The sequence below is a fragment of the Homalodisca vitripennis genome, chromosome 8, assembly GCF_021130785.1.
Source record: "Homalodisca vitripennis isolate AUS2020 chromosome 8, UT_GWSS_2.1, whole genome shotgun sequence".
NCBI lineage: Eukaryota > Metazoa > Arthropoda > Insecta > Hemiptera > Cicadellidae > Homalodisca > Homalodisca vitripennis.
The window spans coordinates 101,957,589-101,983,787 of record NC_060214.1 but is presented as its reverse complement, the minus strand read 5'-3'; the positions used below and the strand labels follow the sequence as shown (position 1 = coordinate 101,983,787).

The window sequence follows — 26,199 nt, the reverse complement described above, 5'->3', positions numbered from 1 at the left end:
CTATTTAAAAACATATACAATGATTATACTTGTATATATCTGGCCATGAATAACAAATTATGTAAATAACTTTTATATTACAATTTTAAGTAATCACACTTTTCGAAATAAAATTGCATAGGTTGGTTACCGATTAAACCTGTCGTAACCAGAGTTAAAAGCACCTGCTAAAAATTAATACTTGGGATTGGGGGTAATGAAATGGTAATGAGAGAAACTGAATTAAAACTATGAGTCATTCTTTATATAAATGTATTTAATCTCATCAATATAATTACTGTTTTGCAGACAACCACAAGGACCAAGTGATTTTTGTTTTAAACCAAACCTGGAAATCTGAATTAACAAAAAAGGGTAGGGTATGGTAAACAGACCCGGTTTTTAATATTGATATTGACAAATTATACTACTTAAATTCTAATTTTCAATGTAACTAACCGATACTGATATACGAATAATAACTAACTTGTATAAATTATAAACACGTTTTCATGTAATAAACGTTATCTTCTGTTCTATAAACAGACAGTCGAAAGCTCGTGGAGGACCGTGAAACGAAGTTTAAAAAGTGGCATATCAGCCGACCTGCTTGCAGATCATCTCTGTGAGCATTTGTACAGAAGATAAGTTCTGTTTTTTACAGAAGATGGTTCAAAAACTTTTCGAAAGCGGCTAATCATTGCTACCCAGGAGACAACATGTAAATAATTACACATATTACGTATTTCCTGTGATGAATTTCTTTACGTTTTTTTAAATTTTATTATTATTTATGACTTTTTCCTATTTCCAGTTCTAATAGTTTTTTTATCGTTAGAGCTCATTTATTATTTAGGAGATTATCACTATTTGCATTATATTAGTTATTTTAATTTAAAATATGTGATTATGACTATAGATAATTTGTTGATATGATTTATAAACACGTACTCGATAAATGAATATTAAGTATAGTCGATTGTACTAATCGATATAAAAAACCGGGTCCGCTTATCGTATTCTACAGTCTACACACACAAAAAAACAGTGTACTTCGAGACTTTGTGGGTCTTTCCCAAAGCCGGTCTTCAGGCAAAAAAAAAAGAAAGAAAAAATGCATTGAAATTGAACTGTTTATTTTGAGGTTAATACTGAAAACAATAGTATTGTGGACTGTGAAGTGAATATTGTGAGTGATGCTGACTCAATGCGTGGTGTGATTTTAGTTATGATTCTTTTTTGTATATAATAACTTATTTTTATTTATAGCATAATTATGATGCATAAGAGTTTAGGTTTACTGAATCAGTTATCCTCAATTTATAAGTGTTGTGTCTGTAGTGTGGGAAGCTCTGGCAATATATGCTCGAATACACTTTTGAGATCTAGGACAACTCAAGTTAATTATATTTTGTGGAATAGATGGGTTTCTCATGCCTACCATGATATCCAAGTGGCTGATAAGCCCTTAACGAAAATACTGAAGATTGCAATAATTGGTACACCAAACTCTGGGAAAAGCACCTTCATCAATCAAATTGTTGGAAGAAGGGTAAGAAAAGCATATTTTCAAACTGTTTTTTACAATGATTTTCCTAGGGCAGAGTACTATAAATAGACCCAGTATTTTTTAATATCCGTAAATTGAATACAAGACTATCAATATCAACATATCTATAGATTCATAATAACAATCATGTTCAAAATTAAAATGGGGTCCAAAATACGATAAGCGGACCCGGTTTTTAATATCGAAATTTGGTAAACGATATTACTTAATCATAACCATCGATATCAATCGATATTGATTAATTATTTTGAACAATTAACTTAAATAATCTATATCAACAGCTGTAAACACATTTGAATATTACACGTAGGGTAATATTTCAATTTTACATGAGTAACATTTGATTATTAAAAAAGGCAATCAATTTTAGAAAACTACACGACATTGCTTTGAAAGTTGACAAGACATGATTTTCGTGGCTTCAACATGTTGGAATCGTACCGAAAAACCCATTACGTGAAATGTGTGGGAAAGAAACAGATCTGTAACTGTAATTTAGTATACACAGTGTAATTATTATAGTCTCAAGGTACTTTGGGATTATAACGACCACACCCAGACATGAATCTTTATTTGACATTTTGCTTCTACTGATTACTAGATTAGCGTAGAACAATATTTCGTCAATATAAAACAGGAATTGTCTTATCGCAAACCCCTCCCCATCCTCAGACAGGGGTCAAAGTCGAGCAGTCTAGTAGATAACGTGACTGCAGAGTCTCGCCGCCCATTCAGCTGGTATGTCGTGACCCGGAAACCGGTTCTACTACTCAACAGGTTGAGCGAATGTGGGGTTCAGCTAAATGGCGTAATAAAAAACAAAAAGGAACAGCACAACACCATCTTGACTAATACCTAGCTGAATACATGTGGCGGTCGGCAGTTGCGGCTGAAGGCGGAAATCCACTACTCTCACTCATCCTTGATATTGCTGCATTCTGGGCGTCACAGGAAACCCATTAACCCTAGAACTGTTAATCGACATAATTATGTCGGTTAATGCCGCTTTTGTGGTGTTAACCGTCAAAATTTTGTCGATCAAACATTCCTTCCTATAATTACTTTTTATAATATACTCCGGTAACGTATCGATATAATTCATGCACCATTGGATTCGGGAAGAAAAATGCTAAGGAACAGATGAGTTTTATTCCTCTTTGTATTATGGTTATGACGTAGCAAGCTTGTTATTTTGAACGTAAAAGAAAACGCGACGCCGTTTGTTGTGACCGCCATATTGCCGCTGCCGTTCTGTATCACTTTCGTGCCGAGCTGTGGATATTTGTAAGTTTTAATAGTTTTACGCGAGTTTTAGTGTCGTATTTAATGTGTAGTGTGTTGTTTGATGTCGTAGTAGTGTAAACATATATATTTTAGAATAAATCAATTTCTATTTACTGAAATATGTTTGAGAAATTACTGGCTTTGTGTAGGCTATGGCAAAATGACTTGGCTAAAATTCATTTCACATAGTTTGTTATTGTTTTCACTTACTAAACGTTATTTATAGCACTCTTTTAGCTCTGAAGTAACTATTTATTTTTGGTAAATAGATAGTTTTCACAATAAAATATATATTTCCTGTAATTTCTTTGGTTATATATAATAACTGTTTGGGTTATTCTCTATTTTTTTAATATCTTTAGTTATATTTATAGTTTTCTAACTACATAATATTTCCTATTACTTATAAACCATAAATTTATAAAATTTTGATATAGTACAAGCTTTAGAAACTATTTTATATTTTGCTGAATGAAAATTTTTCGCAAAATTTTTGAATAATGGCAAAATTTAACTTTTTTTACTTTTCAAAAAATAATTTATGGTAATTATTTCATTACTACTGTATATTCTATTTTATTCTAAGTAATAAAATATGCAAAATAACATGTATTCATAGATAAATGTATTTGAAAAACTTGTTTTACCAAAGTCTTACGTGTACACCCGATTTTCAGAATTTATACGCATCGCTGCTTTTTGTTCTATAGCTTTATGATGCTTTCATAAATGTGTATAATGTTTATGTTTTTCTGAAACTAGATAAAATTTGACACAGAATGGCTATCTCACTTATAAATATTTCTCACTATAACTTCATTTGCTAGGTATGGTCCCCCCCAAATTTAAGAAATATTTTTCGTAAATTTTATATTTGATTAAAAAAAGTGTTTATTAGAACATTTTTAATGGTTAATTTTACAATATAGTGCAATTCTACGTTTAATTCTGAACACAAAAATATATACTCTTATTTATATTGCTTTTATTTTATATTTTTAATAATTTTTTTAAAACAACCTTGCGCGAAGCTCCAAAACAGCCCGACACTACAGGATGAAATGACCGCCAGTTCTAGGGTTAACAATTGATAATCATTGTAATTTTGTAATTAAAGAGTTGTTTTTTCGTTCTATAATGTTTGTTTCTATAAATTTATATTTTTGTTTTCCTCATACTGGTGTGGTCGGTATAATCCCAAAGTACCAGTCTCAAAATAATTGAGGGACTATAATAATCAAACAAACAGAAAAGGTGTGGCACTGTGCTATGCAGCCATTCTTTTGTAAGGGATGGGACAGTTTTACTGTGTTTTTTTTACCCTAAAGAAACCTGTATAAGTTAAATAATGGGTATTAAAGTGAAATTTTACAACATAATTGGTTGCTTAAAGAGTTGATGTAAATTAATATGCAAGTGTTTAAAAAATACAATTATTATTTTAAGAGTTAAAAGAGTTCAAAAATGTGTAACGGATGGGACACAATAATTAGGAAGTGTAGCAATTGATGATTCCCTTTATGGGAGTAATTCAGTTCTGTCCATATCTTTAACACAACAGGAAAAATACTACCTATTAATCAGATTGCATAGTTTTCAGTTTTATACTTATCTTTATCATTATAATAAACGTTATCTAGTAATAAATCATGTTCCAATGTAACGGATGGGACGAGTAACAAAACGTTGGTGATTTAGATCATTAACAATGGAATTTTTAATACCATAATGTGTTTTTAATGGTGAAAACTATTTATTAAGTTAATGGAGATTAAAAAAACAAGGTGTTTTTTTATAAAAATACAATTTTTTAATTAAACGCTTTTTTACAACTAAGCTTTTGTTTTATCTACTACTTAAACTATTTAAATTTTTCATAGAGTTCTTGGATCTGATTGACAGTATTTTCCAACATTCCAAAATGTCTATTGGAGACAGGGTGTGGAGGCATATCAATTTTGCATAAAATGTCATTTGGTTGTAGAGTCTGAATGTCAGCTTCTGTTGGCCAAAAGAACTTGGTACCAGTTTTATGCATAAAATTGACGGAGAGGAAGTTCTCATCTCGTCTCTCGACATCACCTGCAACAATTATCATTTATTAAGGCTTCATTTTTATAGGTACAAATTAACACATTAATTGTTTCCAAGAAGATGTACAAAGCTAACCCACAGCATGCGTTGGATTACAATTATTACAACCAACAAAATGGCCCAATATGATTTCATTGCTGGCCAAAATTTTTAACAATGAACACTTCAGGCTATGTACTTAAGTAAAAAGCTTCTACAACCTACCTGGATACCAGCCATCGTAGATAACAACAACCCAGTCACCCTCTTCCACATCATCTGAGTTGCCACAAACAGGAGGATCTGAAGCGAGGTCATCATACTGTTGTGGAGTAGTTTCATCTATATCCTCAAGCAAGGATGGCCATGCTTCATCTTCTGATGAGGTATACACATCAGTATATCTCAATCTATGCTTTGCTTTAGCTTCTAAAACTCTTATTTTTATTTTCTTTGATACAGATGTTCTCTGAGCATAAACATGTGTTTCATCTGCTCTCTGGAAGAAGTGATATGACCGTATTCCAGGTATTTCGATAGCCCTGCAAAATCTCGAATCTAATAAGGATTTGTTTTCTTCAGCATCTTCTTTAGGAATATAAAGTATGTTTATTTTGTCACATTCTTTTGTAGCGCACTCGTAGAAGTCCTTTGCAGAATTCACGAGAACCTTTCTACTTTTTACAGCAATCCACACTTTACCTTTGACAATGCCTCCTATACCGTCCACAGCGCCTATCCCATGGCTGGCAGCAAAATGATTCCATGACACTTTCATGTTCAAATCATCTTTTAAAAAGCATAGGTTCGATATCATATACCGGCTTTTGAATTGTGCTGCACAATTGTCAGTAAACACATCAATTTTTTCAATGCCAAAGGTATCATAGCTTCCAAAAATACCTTTATAAAAGTCCAAACAGAGTATTTAGAGTGAGATAAATCATGCTCACAACAACATAGAAGTCAACTTTATCCTTACCCCAAATTACACAAGTGAAAATGGCAACTTGTTCATGGTGCCAATGAGCACTTTGAATCTCGTCTTGGTGTATTATAGAGTAGTTCTCAGCAAAATCAAATTGGACGACTAATGTTTTATCAGTAACATTTTCTTTCAAAGTCTCAAAATGCTCGTACTGTCTGTTTTTAACAAAGGAATAAGTCTTAAAATTGGGCAGGAGGCTGTTAGCTTTCGTAATAGCATTCTCTACAGAAGACACATTTTCAATGAGAGTAAGGTGATTAATTAACCTCTTTCCACTCTTTCCATTTAATGTTCGATTCTAATTTAAATTCTTGTGGAGCAATATCAAGTAAGTCTGTTGTGCATTATTTACATTTATTAGTCATACACTTCTAATTGGAAATGTCACAGCACACCTTTTCAAGCAAATCATGATAGTTTTTAGGAAAGCTTGACTCCTGAAAGTGTTTTCCAATTGCATTTATAAGCGAGGAAAAATTTGCATGGTACCTGCACACACATACATTATGTGGAGTTTCTGAAACTGGTAAAACTAGTTCTGGTCGTAGGTTATAAAATTTACTTTTGGAAATAATACTATTTGGATAATCTATTTTGAACATTTCAAAAGCTTCACTTATAGTTACCAACATATGCCGTACTTGAATCAGACTGCGTTTTCCAGTAATGGGGTCTCTGACAGATTTTTTGTCTCTTTTTCCAGGAGCTTTTCTAGACACTTTATCATTCTGATAATAGGCTAGAACTCTTTCAGTTGTTTCTTTACTAATAAATCGTTTCCCAGGACATATATTTTTCTCAAGAAAAATTTTCTTTGCTAATCCTTCTCTTTCATTATCATTAAGAAATTCTCTTATGACGGCTAACTTTTTAGAAGGGCTATAAGGCAGTGATTGTTTGAGATTTTGCACAGCCTTTCTTAATGTGTTTGTACATGAATATGTACCAAGTCTACAAGAATTTTCAACAGTTGGTGTCCCCAGTGTAGACTGTTTTTTTCTCTCTCTTGCTGCTCTCTTTCGAAGTCGCTCCTTTTCTCTGTCTGCTTTCAATAAATTTGGATCAGAGAGTCTTTCTTCCTTCTTTACACTTCTTCTGGCTTTGTTTCTTTCTCTGTCCTTTCGTAAATGTTCTTCCCAAGCTTCAGGATCAGACTTTTTCTTCGCACGACATTTGGCCATCCGATTTTGGTTGATAGGCGCCATAATCTAAAAGCACACAATTTAATATCAGCTCAAGCTTCAATTGAAAAACATTTTTTATATGTGAGGAATATTTGTCTTGTTAATGGCTACTCTGTAATAATATTTGTGAAGTCTACCTCAAATTTAGGCCTAAAAAGTGTAGTGTTTTTAAAATTTAAATTTACACATTCTATGTTTTGGCCGATTTAAAAAGTTTATAAAAACTGATAATATCTTTAATTGGTTTAATTTTTTTGTTAATCTAGGCCACTCTTTGCATTCAGAGTTATTCATGCTATGTACATAACCTCAAAACTATTTGTTATTGATATTTGGGGACCTAAAACAACCAATTCCTTATATTATCAGACATTATCCCATCCGTTACATGTCCCATCCGTTACACTAAAAACTGCTAAAATGAATTCCTAAAATTGTAGAAATATATAAACTAAAAAAGGGTTTCACTTAACCTTACTTTCCCAAAGTAGGAATTGTGTGACATTACTGTTACTGCAATAAACTTAACTTTATTAACTTTTCTGTAATGGATGGGACAACTGGAATAGTAATTTTTATTTTGAATTAGTATAATAATACAACTCACCTTCAAAAGTCAACTAGTCCAAGTAAATCTTCAAAAGTCAAACTATAACATAGACCATAAACTCCTGGTGTTAACTTGAATCATCTGCAATAAAAAAAACAACAAAAAACACCACAACCGTCAGCTGTTCTGGCCAACAATCAGCCAGCTGTTTACAAATCAATAAAAACATAGAATACAAATTTTTGGGCAATAATTTTTAATGGTTCCTTATTATTTGACTCTTTATGCACCTGAATGTATCATGAATATTTCAAATTATTTGTTTATATTTTTTATCCCTTTTTCCCCTTTAAAAAAGAATGGCTGTGTGGTATAAGTACTGGGTAAAATGATTTCACTCTAAAAGGTGAAAGTGTTTATCTAGAATTATAAAATTAATACGGGTGATTATTCCAGCTCCATTAAGCAATTAGTCTGTTGATAACTTTTGAATCAATTTTCCAGAAGTTTTAAAGTTTGTGGTTTTCTTATGCAATTGGTTAGAAGTGCTGAACATACTATAACAAGTTTGCTTACTGACAGAATTCAGTTTTTGGAACATATATTAAATGAGTCATGTAGCTAATACTCATTCACATGTAATATTTCTTAAAGATTGTTCCATTTGTTTAGTTTCTATTGTATATAAATAGAATGTTAGTCAAAATGGGGAAACTTTAATGAGCGGCCTATTCAATTGCTATTATCGAACAATTCGATATATTATCCAACTTCGATGTATGTATAAATCGTACACAATAATAAAGTGTTATATAGTAGATTCCCTCAAACTTGGTTAATAAATACAAACAAAATAATATAAATTTGGATTTTATTACATAAATGTAAATCTCTTTACAGGAACAATGATTTAGTGTCTCTAGAATCTTCACCAATTTCGTTGTCCTCATACTATTGTTGGTGTAGTGAGGTATTGGTATGTCTCAAAGTTGATGGAAGTGTTGGGGGGGGGGGTTCTTGTCCCCCCCCGTGTCTACGCCGCCCCGACCATCGCGACGTAGTGTAGCGGTTATCCTCTACCTTGTAAATGCAGCACCGCTTCCAGAATCTTTATTTGAATACACAGCCCCACATTGCAATTGTATACGTCAGGATGCGAGGAGTTGTGAAGATCGTCCCAGGAAACTTTCCAGACCCTTTTCTTGTTGGAGGCGAGTTTTTTTCTCCTGAGTCTTCTTTCAAATAGAAGAAAGACCCTTAGACTCTGGACACCTGTCCTGATGAAGTTCACAAAGACGGATGCGAGAGGACTGTTCCTGCTGACTTAAGAATTCAAAGAAGCTCTTTTCAAAGCCTTTCCGGAACTGTTGAAATTAAAACCTCCTGTTACCTTCTCCACTGGGTTGTGTTCTCTTCCAAAAAGTAGAAACCCTGGTGGTTGGGACTTAGGTTGACTTTCCCTTTCCTTACTGAAGACGAGCTCTCTCTAACAAAAGTAGACACCTGTAGCAGAGACTTGGGTAACTCTTTCTTGATTGGAACCCTCTTTTAACCCTAGAATGGTAACGCCTATTTGCACACACATAAATGGTAACGCGTAGTCTCTCAGACTACTTTAGGGAAAAAAATGAATAAAAATTTATAAAAATTAAATTAAAATTAAATTTAGTTACAAATGACATTATTTACATCTTAGGAGTCATGTTTCCTGATTTTTGTTGATTTCAGTCTTTATTGTAACACTTTACACACAACATTCCTCGGTGCTCCAAGCAAATATGCTTATAACATTTTGTGCACTGGAATCGAGTCATTCTCCTTTTTTTCGCTGGGCAAACTGCACAAATCTTCCTTGTTCCTGCTTCTTCAATAACATTTGTAACCTCATATGTTGATGGGCCAACGACATCTTTCAATGTTGCGTTTGAGATTCCTTGATAAATTTGGCAGTTTTTGTCTTCCCTGAATGTGTGGAGTTGTTAGTTCAACACATATTTATTTAGCAAATGCCCTTCTTGTCATTGGTTTAATTTTTTTGACAATGCCTGATGGACATAAATAACAAATGAGTTGATTAAAATGATCAAAAAAAAAAGTTTCATCATGATCACTTTCTTGTATATTACTTCGTTCAAGTTCAGATAGTATTTCTCTTATTTCAAAACTAGTGTTCAGTGGATCAGCCATGGTTACTTGACCATCCACAGTAAAAATTATCACAAAACCTAACACTACATTCGCACAAAACAACTTTTCATATATTTTTACTCAGGAACAAAAAAGTTACATAAACGGTAACGCGTAGTCTACCAGACGACTATGGGCTCACTGAAATGAACTGAGTGAATGAAATAAAATGGAACTCTATCCAGCATTGACCTTGGCTGGCAGGGGGAAGGTATTGGTGATGGGGGGTTCGGTTACGTCATGCACCTACCACCTGGACCAGTTTTTGTACTGAAGACGAGCTCTCTCTAACAAAAGAGTAGACACCTGTAGCAGAGACTTGGGTAACTCTTTCTTGATTGGAACCCTCTTTTAACCGGGTAGATGGATGCCTCTTTGTGTACCTCCTGAGTATAAGTATAAGAGCTTTTAAAAACACATGCAACAGGCTCAAGACTTTGATTAAAAGAGATCTAGTTTCCAAGGAAATAATTAACAATACAGAAGTTTTCAATTTATTTGGTTTCCATGAAAGCAAACAAATATCATTGTTTCAAACACATTTTATATTAAATTGATTTGTGATACAGAAAAAATTGTATTAGTAAGCCTATGGACTCCCTGACGCGTTGTAAAATGATTTAAATCCAAAACCAGAATAATATTAGTCATCATTATGGTTCTGTAAGAATATCACGCTTTTGCAGTCAAATTGTGTTTATATTATTTGTAGATAATAATGAACAATGTGTACTCCAAGAGTAAGAACATAACTAAAAAGAGTGCAAAAAAATTATTAAATAAAAAAAATAAACGTCAATTAATAATTTTGCTGTAATTACTATAGGTGCTAAAACAAATTTTAAAACAATAAAATAAGTATTATGTTAATTTAATTAATTTTATTTCATTTTAATACTAGGCATCTAAATATTAATGAAATTATACGAAAATAATAAAATATTACTAATTAAATATTAATATGTGAAAAACTTTTAATTTACCCATAAATCCAAGTTAACACTAGAACACTACTGTGCGTAACTTTACTTGTATGCGCCATGTTTATAGTCACGCCTACTCTCCTCACCCTTCCAGTTCTAGCTTTGGACAGTACTTCTACTGAGCAGTGGTCCTTCGACCTCCGAAGTTTAAGGGTGCATGTAGGTCTTTTCCTTGTCTCAATCTTGATTTGTGTTTAGGCTGTATGTCAATTTTACATAGCGGTAGTATTGCTTGATAAACAAAATATGTACATTTTACATATAGATAGTGATAAGTTTGTATAGTAAAATAAGTAAGGAAATCTACTTTTTGGTTTTCTTTTTAAATTTTTATGTTGGAGTTAGTAGGCAATTTGTAGTATGAAAATGGATGATACGCAAACTGTCGAAGATAATGAATGATATTCTCAATTTACTTGAAGACATTAGTGACGTCGATATCTTAAAACTCCAAAGCTCTTCAGAAAATGAGTATGACTGATGCAGACCCTGAGTTCATGCTAGATGCCAATGAAATTTCAGATGACGAGATTGTCATGCCCATAAAAAATATTGAGAGGAAACAAACCCAGGAGCAGCAAAGAAAAGAAAAGATAATGGTGCAGTGGCAGTAGGATAATCAAAAGTAAAAAAAAATAACTGATTCTAGGAATCGAGAATTGCCTGTTATTTCTAGAAGAAAAAACTGATACTACCAAAATTGTCAAGCCAGATACAGACATGCTTTTTGGAAAGGATGAGTTTCTGTGGCATTGCAGATATGAAGATAAGGTTAGGAAAACACCTGCAAAAAATGTTGTTCACATTAACCCTAATCCTATAGCAAATGCAAGACAAGCTCAAGATCGTGTAGAATGCTTCAAGCTTTTTATAACTCAAGATCTAGTTGACAAAATTATCAGACATAAAAATGAAGAAATAAGTTTGAAAAGAGCTAAGTATAAAGATCCATCACATTTTTCGCTCACCTTTCATCAAGGCTTTTGTTTAATTCTAACCTATGTGGAAATAAATATCGGGCTACAATGTCTGAAAGAAGGTTTTGTTTTATTGTTGACTGCTTGAGATTTGATTGCAAAGATACAAGAGAAGAAAGGAAGAGAGAGAACAAACATGCAGCTACAAATGAAATATGGGAACTTTTGGTGACTAACTTTGTATTGAACTACAAGCCCAGTGCTTAAGTCACGATAGATGAGCAGCTCCTTGGATTTAGGGGGAAATGCCCCTCAGAATGTATATCCTCTCCAAGTCCAACAAATATGAAATAAAAATAGTAATAATGTGCGACAACAGTACAAATATAGGGTTTGTGCGAAACCCTATCTTGGTAAAGGCATGCCACATCCCGGACAGTGGCGTAGCGAAGGGGGGGGTCCAGGGGGTCCGGATCCCCCCCGAAATTTAAAGACATATTAAAAAATAAAGCATGGAGCAGGAAAAAGGAGAGTTATCATTACTCTTGTCTACAAACATTAAATTTGATTGATTTAATTGATTAAAGTTGACCGTTGTTTAAAAATATAATTGTCCTTTCGTTTAAGCCATAAAGTACTTTTGGGCTCGGCCTTTCGGACAGTGTAGTGTAATCACGGTATTTTTATAGGGCGCGTCGGGTCACGTGACTACGCAAAGTAACCTGAACCGTAACACGGCGAACAGTTTTATATTAGCGACCACTTCGTTCAAATTCGTTTTGAGGACGTAAAATTACTGCTTTAGAATTAAATTAAGACGTTGATTTTAGGTGTCATTAAACTGTAGACCGTGTATATAATTATCGAAAAAAAAAATATAAAAAATCACTTTTTGGTCGGAAAATACACTTGAAAAACTCTACTGATTAGAACTTCAACTAATTTGGACTTCAGTGGTTGAGGTAAATGTGGTGTTTTCGATTGAGTTAGGATGACGATTTTTTTGTTATCATTAAACTGTACAATGTACCTATATAATTATCAAGCACAAAATCACTTCTGGTTGGTAAGTACCGAAGAAAAGCTGTCTACGGATTCAAGTTTTGACGATTTTGGATTTCCCTGGTTGAGTGATTGAGGTAAAAGTGGTAATTATAAGGACGTTTATTTTACGTATTAATTCAACGTCGACTAATAACATATATAATTATCGAGAAAACAAAACAATAAAATCACTTCCGGTCGAAAAATGCCGAGGAAAAGGTCTACTGATTCAGATTTTGACGATTTTGGTAAAAGTGGTACTTAGAATTATGTTAGAAAATTGATTTTAGGTATCAATTGAACGCCGACTAATACCTATATAAATTATCGGAGAAAAATGTTTAAAATCACTTCCGGTCGGATAATACACCGGAAAAACTCTACCGATAAGAAGAAGTTCCGACTACTTTGGATTTCACTGACTGATGTATTATTTCATTTTTCTTAGTATATTCCGATCGGAAGTGATTATTTTTTGTTTTTTTCTCGATAATTATATATTTATTAGTCTGCGTTGAATTAATACCTAAAATCAATGTCCCTAACATATAAGTACCCACTTTTACCTCAACCAGTGAAATCCAAAATCGTCAAAACTTGAATCTGTAGAGAGCTTTTCTTAGGTATTTACCGACCGACAAGTGATTTTTTTCTCGATAATTATATAGATAGTCCGAGTACAGTTTAATGATAACAAAAAATCGTCGTCCTACACTCAATCAAAAATACCACGTTTACCTCAATAACTGAAGTCTGAAGTAGTTGAAGTTCTAATCATTAGAGTTTTTTCAGGTGTATTTTATTTCCGACCGAAAGTGAATTTTCCCCCCGATAATTAGATACTCGTCTACAGTGTAATGATACAAAAAATCGTCATTATAACTCATTCATAAATACCTCAATCAGTGAAATCCAAAATAGCCGAACTTCTAATCAGTAGAGTTTTTTCCGGTGCATTTTTCCCGACAGTTAGTTTGATCTGTACCCGAACAACGCTCGAAAAATTGCCCATCTTTTCTAAAGGATTTTCGGCCGTCAGCGGCCCAATGTCCCCGAAGGGGTATTTCATTTTCTCCACAGAATATAGTTCTGTCAATTATACGCTTGAGTGAAGCTCTGTTTTGTTCCTTTTCTTTCTTATCCAGTGAATCCAACATCACTTTGGTGCCTTCTACGTCGGCCAGAATCGAACTTCGTAAAGTTTCTGTAGCTATACAAGAAAATTTGTGGTACTAGAGTTGCTATGAGAGTTGAATTTGCCTATTACATCTTTCCAATTTCTATAAGGCTAGTTACTAAGGCTCCATATTTTTGGTATTTAACTTTTACCAGTGAACTCATTGGCAAATAACACACAAAACGTCCCCCGGATCACCCGTTTTTCGGACCCAAATTTTCGGACCCCCCCCCCCCCCGAACGAAATTTCTGGCTACGCTACGCTACTGATCCCGGAGTTCCAGTAGCAGAATATTTTGTTGGCCAGTTGATTGCCCCAACAATATCAGGGAGCAATCGTAATGTGACCCTTGATAATTGGTTTACAACCATTCCACTCGCAACTCTGCTTCTAGAGGAGAGCAAAGTAACTCTTGTGGGAACCATTAAAAAACAAAAAACAAACAAGCCGGAACTACCGGCTGAGTTCACATATACTAATTTCACAAATCTGGCCATTGGTAGTAGCCTCTTCCTGTATCATGATGACATAACAGCTGTTTTCTTATAAACCAAAACATAACAAGATTGTTACATTGATAACAATACATCCAGGTGCTGTTGTAGTCAATGAGGACCCTGGAAAACCAGAAGTTATTATGACGTACAATTCAACAAAATAATTGTTGACATGTTCGATCAGATGTGTCAAGGAATGAACTGTGGCAGGAAGATCAAACGCTGGCCAATGTGTGTGTTTTTTTTTTTTATAATATAATAAACATTGCCTGTATAAATGCTATTTTATTTATGTCCACAACAGCTACTGCACTAGAAAATAAAAACCAAAATTAAGAATGGAGTTTATGCTGAGTCTGCATGAGAAGTTAGTGTTTACCAGTCAACAATCTAGACTTTTGAGCCGAAATCTACTTGTGACACCATCAACAACCTGCAGTAGTTGATCAACAAGGACCTCGAAAGTACTGTTCATTTGTAACTACAACAAACGCAGATAATCATTTATATTTGTTATTATATTTAGGATTTAAAACATAATCCACATTTAGTAGCCTAGCTACTATGCTGTCATGTTGAGTAGCTAAATCTGAGCATACATTTTTAGGAAAAATTTTAACGTTTGCCATTTATTGTAAGTATGATTTGTAAAATCATATTTTGATTTTAACGAGATTCTATTTTTTCTTGAATGACTACAACTTATTGCCCTTGCGGACAAGCTATATGAGGGGAACACCAACGTAAAAGATGTCCATGATTGCATTTACAATGTTCATTTCTTACAAATCTAGGGCGTGCCGATGGCCGAGCGGTCTAAGACGTTGGACATCGGGTCTGAGTTAGAGATAGCACCAGTTCAAATCCTGTCTGTGACCGTTGCACTTTATCAGTACCATCGCCCCCTCGTACTGTATCGACTCTCCCCCTTATTCTGTTTGATAAGATCCTCGCACAGGCCACTGGCCTATAAGGAGGGACAGAATAAGGCTTAAAAGGGGATCGGCCTCTCCTTTTTATTAAAAAAAATAATAAATAAAAAAAATAAATAAAGTCTATAGAAATATGCAATAAGATTTAAAGTGTATTGTTTTTCAACTAGTATGTAATTTTAAATAAAGAAAAATAATGTCACTCAATAACTTAAATGTTTCATTTTTTGTTCTATTGCAGCAAGCATTCCACAGAGCACTCACATGCAAACGTCACACATACACACACACACACACACACACACACACAAACTCTCACAGGTTTTGACACACTCATCCTCACCTCAAGCAAGCACATAGGCAAGCAAGTACACAAAGATAACACACAGGCATGCAAATAATTCTTCATATAAAAAAAAAAAAAAAAAAAAAAAAAAAAAAAAAAAAAAAAAAAAAATACACATGCCAAGTAAAATTATGTATCAGTAGTAATAAAGGTATGTCAAAACACGGTAGTGTTCTAGGATTAAGGGTATACCTCCTAAAGATAAAATTTAAATCCATATTGAAATTTTAATTTCAAGTTTGAATTCATTAATAATAATTTGATTAATGTAATTTATATTTAACTAGCGGGCCCGGCGCGCTTTGCTGCGCATTTCAATAATTTTTTGCAAAAGTTGCCCGCGGCTTCGCACGCAATTTCCCGTTGAAAACAGTACACTATATTCACTTATTCTTTTTCTATCACATTCTAAACATTGCTGAGATAATTGATAGTCGTTCCATCGTGAGCCTCTTGGGCGTATTATGAAGGTATGTACCATATTCCTGCCTCTATCTAGCTGTTACCCACGGCTTCGCACGCAAATCTTAAGAACCGAAGTCCTTATATTACTTAATAAATTTATTTTTTTTACTATAATAAATTTTAGATTAAATTAGTTATATCTCCGATGCCACGATTGAGCTTGCTTTGTTGTCTCGATCGAGAGAATATGTACACACGGAGTTTTGAGAACCATACTTCTGTCAAAAAAAACATCTAAGGTTGATTTTATAACATTCTTTATATTTGTAGCCAACGTAAGATAGTAATTATGATATCTGCATTACTCTTCTGATCAAGCATGAGCATGGTTTATATTAAATAAATATTGCAGTTAAAGGTGAATTTTTACGTCAAATTTGAATTGTATTATCTGGATAGTAAAGTCTATGTTTAACAGTGATTGCAAAAACAGTTTAAACAAAATTTGTCGTTTCTCTTAAGCTTACTCTATGCTTTAAAACTATAAGTGTAATATATGTTTACAAAGAACAGCTGATTAAAAATTTGAAAAGACGTTAACATATGTTTGCTGCAATGCATTTCTTATGGGTATTTCTGTAACCAGTGGGGCGGAATCCTGAATCGGGAAAGGGATGGGCATAGCTTATAAACCTTCTCCGTGGAAAAATACATATACGTACAAATTTTCATCATGATCGGTCCAATAGTTCACGATTCCATAAAGGACAAACATACAAACATTCATTTTTATATATATAGATTTGTTAATACAAAATAACAAATTCAATAAAGTTAGTGCATAAATTAAAAAGTAGATAGTTCAGATTGTGATACATTTTTACAAGAAATAGATACGAATGACAAATTAAAAATTTATTAATAAACTAAAGTTTTTCAAATTGGAGATTGATTTAATGATAGTAATGACCCAACAACTAATGATACAATAACAGCTAATGTTGTGTTAACATTAATATAACTTATCACAACTAAAGGTGTAATTATAATAAAAGTGAACAACGTAAAATTAACTCAATATCTCAGTCCCTCCACAACTAATACTAATACCCAGTTATTAAATGATGCTATTCTTAATTTAATTAATACGCTAATTCAAATAAAATTTTTTCTATAATTAAAGTATAATAATCTTATAATTAATAAAAAGGTTTTTGTTCCCAAATATTGAAACCTCAGAGATCTCAATGTATCAGCCTGATGCTCCGTAGTGATATTAGCTATAAGTCTTTTCGTTTTTTCTATTCTTCCGTACACTAACACATGCTCCTATTGTGAGTTTGAAGTAGTTCCGTCTAGGGAGGTTCTTTTCAAGGGTCCTTTCAGAACAAAAAGCTCCTAGAGTCGCAACTGGAGAATTAATTTCTCACACTCCCTCTGAACTGCCTGGAAATGGTGTTTAGAATGGTTTTTCATAGTAAATGAAATTGTATTTTAAGCTTCAATCTTTCTTATTACACTAGTTTTTTAAAAACGATTTGTATTTTACTTATCATTTGAAAGTCGCCTTCTGATGGCCGTGACCTACAATTCAATCTTAGTCAACAAGATTGAACAGTTCTTTGCGAGTAATATATCAATATATACACACCACCACCAACTTATCTACAAACACCATACCTTATTTTATGGCTCTTATGGACTACTAAGTTACTAAGCCCTGAATGGTAAAAAAAATATATAAAAAAAGGGAATGCTATATTATATCTGAAGGTGCTATAATATTTTACTACTGCTGTCGATGGCAAGGTGCCTAGATTATAAATTAATAGTGTTTGCAACTGATGTGTGAGTATTGGAAAAATGCATGAGTTTGGATACCACTTTAAGTGACAATAAGTCCAGGCTGAGCACATGTGTCGTATCGGGCCGCCGGGGAATCTATGGACTCCCCAGAACCCAGGCCGCATCACGGCAGGAACCATGACCGCAGGGTGGTCACGTCTTACCATCCAGAGCCAGATGGAAATATTTGTCACTTGAAGTAGATGATGATTAGGGAAGTAACATTTAGTCTGAATACAAACTTCAGTAACTTACTAATTGATCAGTCTCCTGTCCTATCCTACCCGTTTTAATTTTTTTTTTATTTTCTTCGTTTGAATATAATAATTATGACAACAGTAGGTAATTATGTAAGTTATAAATTTACATTAGACTATAGCTTTATTTCTTTTTTTTCCTTTCTGAGGAAAAAGGACAGTTTGACCCCGCGCTTAGTCCTAAAAGGACCTTTGCGCCTCCCATACTTTTAATTTTTTGTTAGAGTATAGCTTAATGAATTGAGAATTTAAATTCATAGATTAATTATAACTAAAATAATATTATTAACTTTAATTAAGTACTGAGTATTAGATAAAAATAAGTATGAGTCATTTAAGGTATGTTTTTTAGGTACGGTTGTTAAAAGATTTGTTTTTTTTTTTTCAGTACATAGCCTGTAAAGTCAATATAGCTCCAAAAACAGGTCTGACCTAAGAATGAGGGTAGTAATATAATATAAAGGACTATGGGTTGAATAGGTATGCAAAGTTTTATAAAAATCGGCTTGTACGTTTTTGAGGTGCAATCATCCATATATTTGGGGTTTATTCGGTTTTTGGATTGTAAAACCGATTTATCTACGAACATAGGTCTACGAGAATGAGGCTAATAATATAATTTAGTATTGTAGACTATGTATTTAATGTGTATGCAAAGTTTTATCAAAATCGGCTTATATGTATTTGAAATGTGCCATTCATATATTTGGGTTTTTTCAGTTTTTGGATTGTAAAATCGATATAGCTCCGAAAATAGGTTTGGCCAAAGAATGAGGGTAGTAATATGATATATTAAACACATATTTATAATGTGTATACAAAGTTTTTATCAAAATCGGCTTGTACGTTTTTTGAGGTATAACTTAACTATAACATAACTTTTAGACACAGCATTTGGACCATTAATTCGATATAGCTCCAAAAATAGGCACGGCCTAATATGAGGGTTGTAATATAATATAATAGACTATGTATTGAATGTGTATGCAAAGTTACACATCTAACCCTCCTTATCTAACCTGTTACTCCACTACCGACAATTATGAATGGATTCATGGTAGCTCGTAGTATAATTTATCTATTTAACTTTACTGCTTCACTTTAATCTTCTCAACCAACTACTGTATATAAGTTAATACTCTGTCGTTTTTTCTTGATTCTGGGAATACACCATCCTAAATTTTAATACTTTTAATTATTCGCTAAGATTGACATTAGTACAATATTTCATGAAGTGTGTGTGTGTGGGTGCGCGCGCGACGAGCGCACCATGTAGTTCGCATGATTTATATTGAATAAAGACAGCAAATTACAATCCGTCCACGGTTTCATGGCAGCAACTCGAGCCTACGCACAGGCTTTCTACAGGCCCATGTAGGCTTATTTCCTAGGTCACTAATATTTTTTATTAATGAGTTCAACTTCTTAAAAGAAATTAACTGCTACTACTAACGAATGTACAACTAGTTATATAAATAGATTCCTTAATTGTATCTTATTAAATAACTTATAATTACTGCTTAATTTTTACATTGTTACTCTTTGTTTATGTTTTAAGGAGTTTGAGTTTGTACACTATTTCATGTACCGAAATTGGAAATAAATTATGATTCAATTCAATAGTTTTATCAAAATCGACTCACATTTTTAAGGTACGGAACCATGTATGGGGGTTTTCAGAACTCGTCTTTTTAAATCAGTATGGTTTGAAAATAGCAACTGCAAATGGCGATTATTATTATTAAATTAGACTTTGTTCATTAAAACCCGTATTTGTTGTATTTATCTTCATGTTATTAAATTAATATATATTTTGTATAAGTTCAAGAACTAAGTTAGGATTCAGTTTGGAACTAGGTACGGGTTCTCATTCTTTCTATGGATGGAATCTATGGCCAGTTTCATGCCGGTGAGTTGATGTGATTAATAGATTTGAAAAAGAGTCTAAGATTCAGTTCACGTTTTATACAGGCATTTTCAAATATCTAAAAAACTTTTTACATACCAGTACTATATTGGCTTCATTGGAGAAATTATCAAAGATAAATAATTATTTTAACTATTTTGACCATTCATTCTTAAAAAAATATTACCACATAAAATTAATTACTTTAATTGAAAACATTTGTATTTACTATAATTCTTAATCTAGAATAAAAATGTATTCTTCTTATATTGTGTATGTTAATTTGAATTTTGTGTTACAGGTATTTGCTATATCCAGCAAAGTGCATACAACACGTGCTCGAGCAAGGGCTGTTATCAACTTAGATGATACTCAGATTGTGTTTTTGGACACTCCAGGGGTTGTCACACAAACAGAGTCTCAGAAGTAAGTCTATTGATTACTCACAGATTTTTTTTTACTTTTTATTACTTTACTATGTTAGGCTAAGATAACACTATTTATTACCATGTGAAAATAGATCATCTAAAAACAGGGATGCTACAGGTCAGGGAAATCAGGGAAGTCAGGGGAAAAAAACAGGACTGGAAATCAGGGAAAAGTCAGGGAATCCTGTCTCAAGTCAGGGAAAAGTCAGGGAATTTCGACGTTGGTCAGGGAAAGATATAAAATCCCTTTACACAAATAAACTTACTGCCGCCGCACCGAGTCCAAGCCTGCAGACGACGCAGCGCATGAAGCAGGCAGCTGTGTTGTAAAAGATCATTTAAGTCAATCTTTTTTTACGTATTAAACTGTGTTCACTTTATTTTTTTGCTTTTTTATATTTGCCACCCTGTTAGCCTCAACACCGCTTTTTTCCACCCATTAATTGCCAAAAACCCTGGGGATTGTGTCAAAAAAGTCAGGGAAAAATGAAAAATTTGGTCTGGAAATCAGGGAAAAGTCAGGGAATTTCATTATTGGACTCCTGTAGCAACCCTGAAAAATTTGTCAACTAACAATAGCTCTCCACAGTGAGGCTTTAATATTTCAAGATTTGAATTGAGTTACCAATTTCTTGACACGGTTTGTCATAATTTAGTAATATGCAAGTTGTTGTAGAGGAACTCATAAGATGTACAGTTTGGATTCAATTTCAATTTGTAAGATAACTGCTGCAGTTTACACTATATAATATTATCTAGATAAATATTCCATTTCCAGCATCTTCAGTTCAGCTGTCAGTCGATAAATGCTTACTTTGTTCCAGACATAATCTGGAGGCTTCGTTCCTTAGAGATGGGGAGATTGCAATAAGCGAAGCTAACGTAGTGGCGGTGATTCATGACGTAGGAAATCGCTTCACTCGAGGCTGCCTGGACCCAAAAGTGTTGCGTCTTCTCCACCTATACCCTTACAAACATTCTGTGCTTGTATTAAACAAGGTAGCTGATTATTACCAATTCCGTGTCTATAAATCGTGTCATAGTTATCCTAAGTGATGGAAATTAAAATTTTAACATCTCTAACATAGGCTAAAAGTGTTAAAAACAATGTTATAAAATATTTACAAACTTTTTAGTTTTATCGATACCCAATGATTTTAGGTTGACATGGTCAAGAAGAAGCGTTATCTACTGGAATTATCTGACAGACTTACTTGCAAAAGATTGTCCAGTCCTGAAAAATCTCACAGGGAAGATAGAACAAAGTTGTCCGAGGAGGAGGTGATGAAAGAAGTGAAGAAACAATCTGGTTGGTCCAATTTCTGCCAGGTGTTCATGGTGTCTGCTCTGGAGGGGTCTGGGGTCGGGGAAGTAATGGTTTGTGTTCAAAATGTTATTATTTTTTAGACGTATCAGAACTGCCATATGTGCAGCTTGTGTTTGTGTTACATGATCATACACATGTGGTGGTGTACGGTGCATAACAAAACTGTTCATAACTAAGAACGACAATATGTAATACTGTGCAACATGCAAGGTGAGGATTCCTCACTTTTAATGAATTTTTATTACATGTCAGAATACATATTTATTGAGGGGTGCGCTTCTAGGACATCTCTCCTCTATACCTCCTGTGTAACACTATTACAATTTAAGTTGACCTTGAAAATTTGGATTTAACGTAGGGACATTCATTTGTCATTTAGTGAAGTTTCCCCGCCCACGTAACGTTTTTGTTGGCTGTTGTGTTGTTTTACTGGTTTCCATAGCTTTCTATTTTAAGTTAAGAAGTAAATAAAAATGCAGGAGAGCTTTTGACTTGAGAAATATTAAAGATATGAGGGAATCCTTTCCTACATGTGTTGTTACATCACTAATTTTAAACGAGAATAACATATTCTGAGTTTATATTATTCAGAAATAATAACTTTATTTGCTTTAATAACTATATTAAATACATGGATGCATAAACCATAGTGTAATAGCCAGGAGATTTATTTTAATATTCAATAAACCTTTATTTTTAATTGCGTACAAACAAAAACTTACACACAAGTGTGGGAATTCTCACTATGCGTGTCAATATGTGACCATTTTTATGGACGTCAGTTTTTGTCCAGAACGCAATACCTGTAGCTTTTATTTTGTTGATAAAAAATAATATATTAATTATAGTTATATTAAATAGAAGCTATAACTTTTTTCTTGTGATTATTGAAAATCACTCAGTATCGAGCCGCAGTGAGAGTGTTGATTGTAATCGATGTAGTGACTGCACAGATATCTATTAATTTAAATGATTTAAAATTTATAAGAAAGGTTTTAAGGAGTTCTAGTATTTAGTTGATTGTCGGTTCGTTTTAAAACCTAGCAGTAATTTCATAACATAATAATTTCATAATTTTATAACAGTATAACTATTTTTAGAACACACTCTTAGGAAAGTAACAATACACATTTTTAGCCTTGCTATGCTGCTTTAATCCATGTATAGTAGTGGTGTGTTAAACAGTGAACATAAGAACTGAGCCAGCTTCAGTCAACATCAACTGTATGAGGTAATACCCAAATATATATATAATTTCAATAAATATTGAATCGCAAAAAGTACTTGCTCCGCCGGGACTCGAACCCGGATCTCTCACTTGCCAGGTGAATGTGCTACCATTATGTTATATAACAAAGTTCCTCTTCAAAGTACGCTCCATTACACTTTATACATTACTCCAAACGGTACTTCCACTGTTCGAAACATTGCTTGTACTTATTTTCAGTGATGGCTGACATCTCTTTCTTCACTCTTTTTAAATTTCTTCTATAATGTCGAATCTGAGACCAAGTTCTTTTTCATGTGTGGAAACAAGAAAAAATCACTTGGAGCAAGGCCAGGTGGATAAGATGCATGGGACAGTGGAACCATACCATTTTTTTGCAAAAATATTATTAACATAAATGGCTTTGTTTGCAGATGCATTGTCATGATGAAAAATCCAGTCTCCCATAAATCAGGTCTTTTTTATGAACACTGCAGCACAATCTTCTTAAAACAGACCTGATTAACGATCTGGCCTGGAGGAACAAATTCTGAACGAAATACGTCTCTCACATAAAAAAAGAGCATTGTTTTGATGTTTGATTTGTATTGATGACTTTTTTTGTACTGGGTGACAATGCCGCCTTTCACTGGTTTGATTGTTGCTTTGTTTCTGGATCATAATCGTAGAACCATGACTCATTGCCAGTAATGACCTTCTATAGGAAATCAGGATCGGTTTCGAGTGTTTCTCTCAAATCACAACATGCTTCAACTCGACGCTCTTTGTGATTGTCACTCATAATGTAAGACACAAACTTGGTAGAGACGCTTCTCATTCCCAAATCTTCATATAACATTCGCTGAACTGAGCACCGAGCACCTAATCTCTGACAGTTGATCAGTGGTCAGTTGACAGTCTGAAAGCACAGTTTCATTAACTTTTTCATCTCTTCGGGCAGTTGGACGTTCAGAAAGACGCTTGTCATCAATGGACATTTCGCCATTTTAAACCAAGAAAACGATTCGTACAGTTTTTTTCATAGCAATGTCTTTGTAGGCTGTGTTCAACATTAAAGCAGTTTCAATGGTATTTTTACTGAGCAGGAAACAAAATTTCACAGCTGCACCCTATTCACTCAAACTTGTCATCATAAAAAAGGAAAATAGCACAATAAACAATACCAAAAAATATCACAAACGAACAAACCAAGGCAACGTTCTAGGTGGCACTAAAATGGCAATGAGTTGTGCTACTGTCATCTAGCATAGAATGTACTGCACAAACCTTGCCCACAGCAGAGGTATTCTATTCTATTTGGGTACACCCTTGTATATATTTCTTTTTCTCGCACATTACAGTTCCTAACCTTTGTGCAATTGTGACAATGTCTTTAATTGAAGCCTTACAAATTGCTCTGTTAAAGGTTGACTACTACTTGCTTTGTTATTCAGGAATATTTCCTGCAGTATGCGAGACCGGGACAGTGGATGTACCCGGAGACAGTGTATACGGACCAGAAGCCGGAGAGAGTGATCTGCGAGGCCGTCAAGTCCAGGTTGCTGGAGAATCTTCCCAACGAAATCCCTTACAATTGTGAAACTCAGATAGAGATGTTCAACGAGCTTAGAGATGGTACGTACTGGACTATACAGGTTAGACTAATATAACAGGGTCCAGAAACTTTTTTTGTTTTTCAGAGGGAAGAGTCTAAGACTCTGTACATATTCACATACCTTTCTCATGTTTATCTATCAAATCTATCTGAGGTTTATGAAAAAACCAATTATATCTGTGGGTTACTGTTCCCTACTATACTTTAGGTTCAACCTTTTTTCTGTTTTAGCAGGATAAATACACTGCGAGTAGGACAGTTCAGTTGTATGTGCTCCACCAATCCTGCCTTTCCATAGAGTCTTCATTCGTCAGTCTGGCTTAGGCCCACCTTCGTCAGATGTTTCTGAAGAGAGCCATGTCCTGTTAGCATTCAAAATCTTAGTCATATATTCTCCTTGCTTAGATCTAGGAAGCTATTCCTTTTGTGCAAGGAGAAATAAAAACTTGATTACTTGAGTCCTGAGACTCTTCTCTATGCCTTGGATCTTACCCTCTTTTCCAAGGGATTTACTAAGGTCTAATGTAAGAGAAGGAAACTCCACATCCTGGCTCTGGCCCTACCAAAAGGCTTTTAGAGCCTGCCTTGGCCAGAGTCCGCTGTTTCATTCCCAGGAGTGCCTTGAGTGTCTTCTGAATTTGCAGAAACATAAATTTGATAAATTTACCAATTTAGTTTTCTTTAATGAACTAGTGCACTTGGATCATTGTCAATGTACTTTGCTGTGTATTCACCTGTTAGTGATAGTACAGTACAGTACAGAGATAGTTGCAGTAGTGGTGAAGAAGATGGGGTTTACAAGTACAATTATATAATTTTTGAAATTTTACAATGATTTTTATATTGTTTGTTATAAAATTAACCACACAATTGTTTGCTGAACTAGAATGGCTTCAGTTTCAACAGCTGACAAAAATAAATAACAGCTCGCAAAGAGATACAATAGACAAATATTTATTGTATAATACGTTTTCTGTTATCACAATGTAATAAAATACCGGTACATAGTCAATGATTAAAACTATATAACTAAAGCTTATTGTAAAACATTACTTTTGATACATATTTTATTGATATAGAAACATTATAAAACATAAAAATATTATTAAACATTAAACACGTTGATTAAATCCAAGGCTGAAAACCATAAAATACATTTGTTAAAGATATGTTTGTTTATTATTCGTTTACGTCATAAACATGTTTTTTTTACAAAGTACTTCTTTTAATTTTAGTAAATTTGTATAAGGGAAGTTTTTTATACGACTGTGGAATATTATCATACAATTTAAAACCCAGATAAAGAGGGTTAGTTTCAAATTTTTTTAGTTTATGTGCCAACTAAAAAAATATTGAAACAAATTTCAATTTCTGGTGTAATATCTATGATTAAATTTGTAATTTTCAAATTTATCAGGATTCTTATGTACTGGTTTAAGCATTTCAAAAATATATACATGGCAAAGTAAGGATGTTACATTTTTTAATAACAATTTA

At 33.5% G+C, this 26,199-nt stretch overlaps 1 protein-coding gene across 1 annotated transcript in view; it reads left to right on the top strand.

Annotated features, from left to right (window-relative positions):
- Positions 1-1,106: 1,106 nt before the first annotated feature.
- Positions 1,107-26,199, top strand: part of LOC124367799 (GTPase Era, mitochondrial) — a 30,492-nt gene continuing 5,399 nt past the window's right edge. Inside the window, exons 1-5 of the mRNA XM_046824921.1 lie at positions 1,107-1,531; positions 20,427-20,551; positions 21,378-21,552; positions 21,715-21,930; positions 24,542-24,722. Coding sequence (XP_046680877.1) covers positions 1,256-1,531; positions 20,427-20,551; positions 21,378-21,552; positions 21,715-21,930; positions 24,542-24,722 — 973 coding nt within the window. The 5' untranslated portion in view covers positions 1,107-1,255. The remainder of the gene's footprint in view (positions 1,532-20,426; positions 20,552-21,377; positions 21,553-21,714; positions 21,931-24,541; positions 24,723-26,199) is intronic.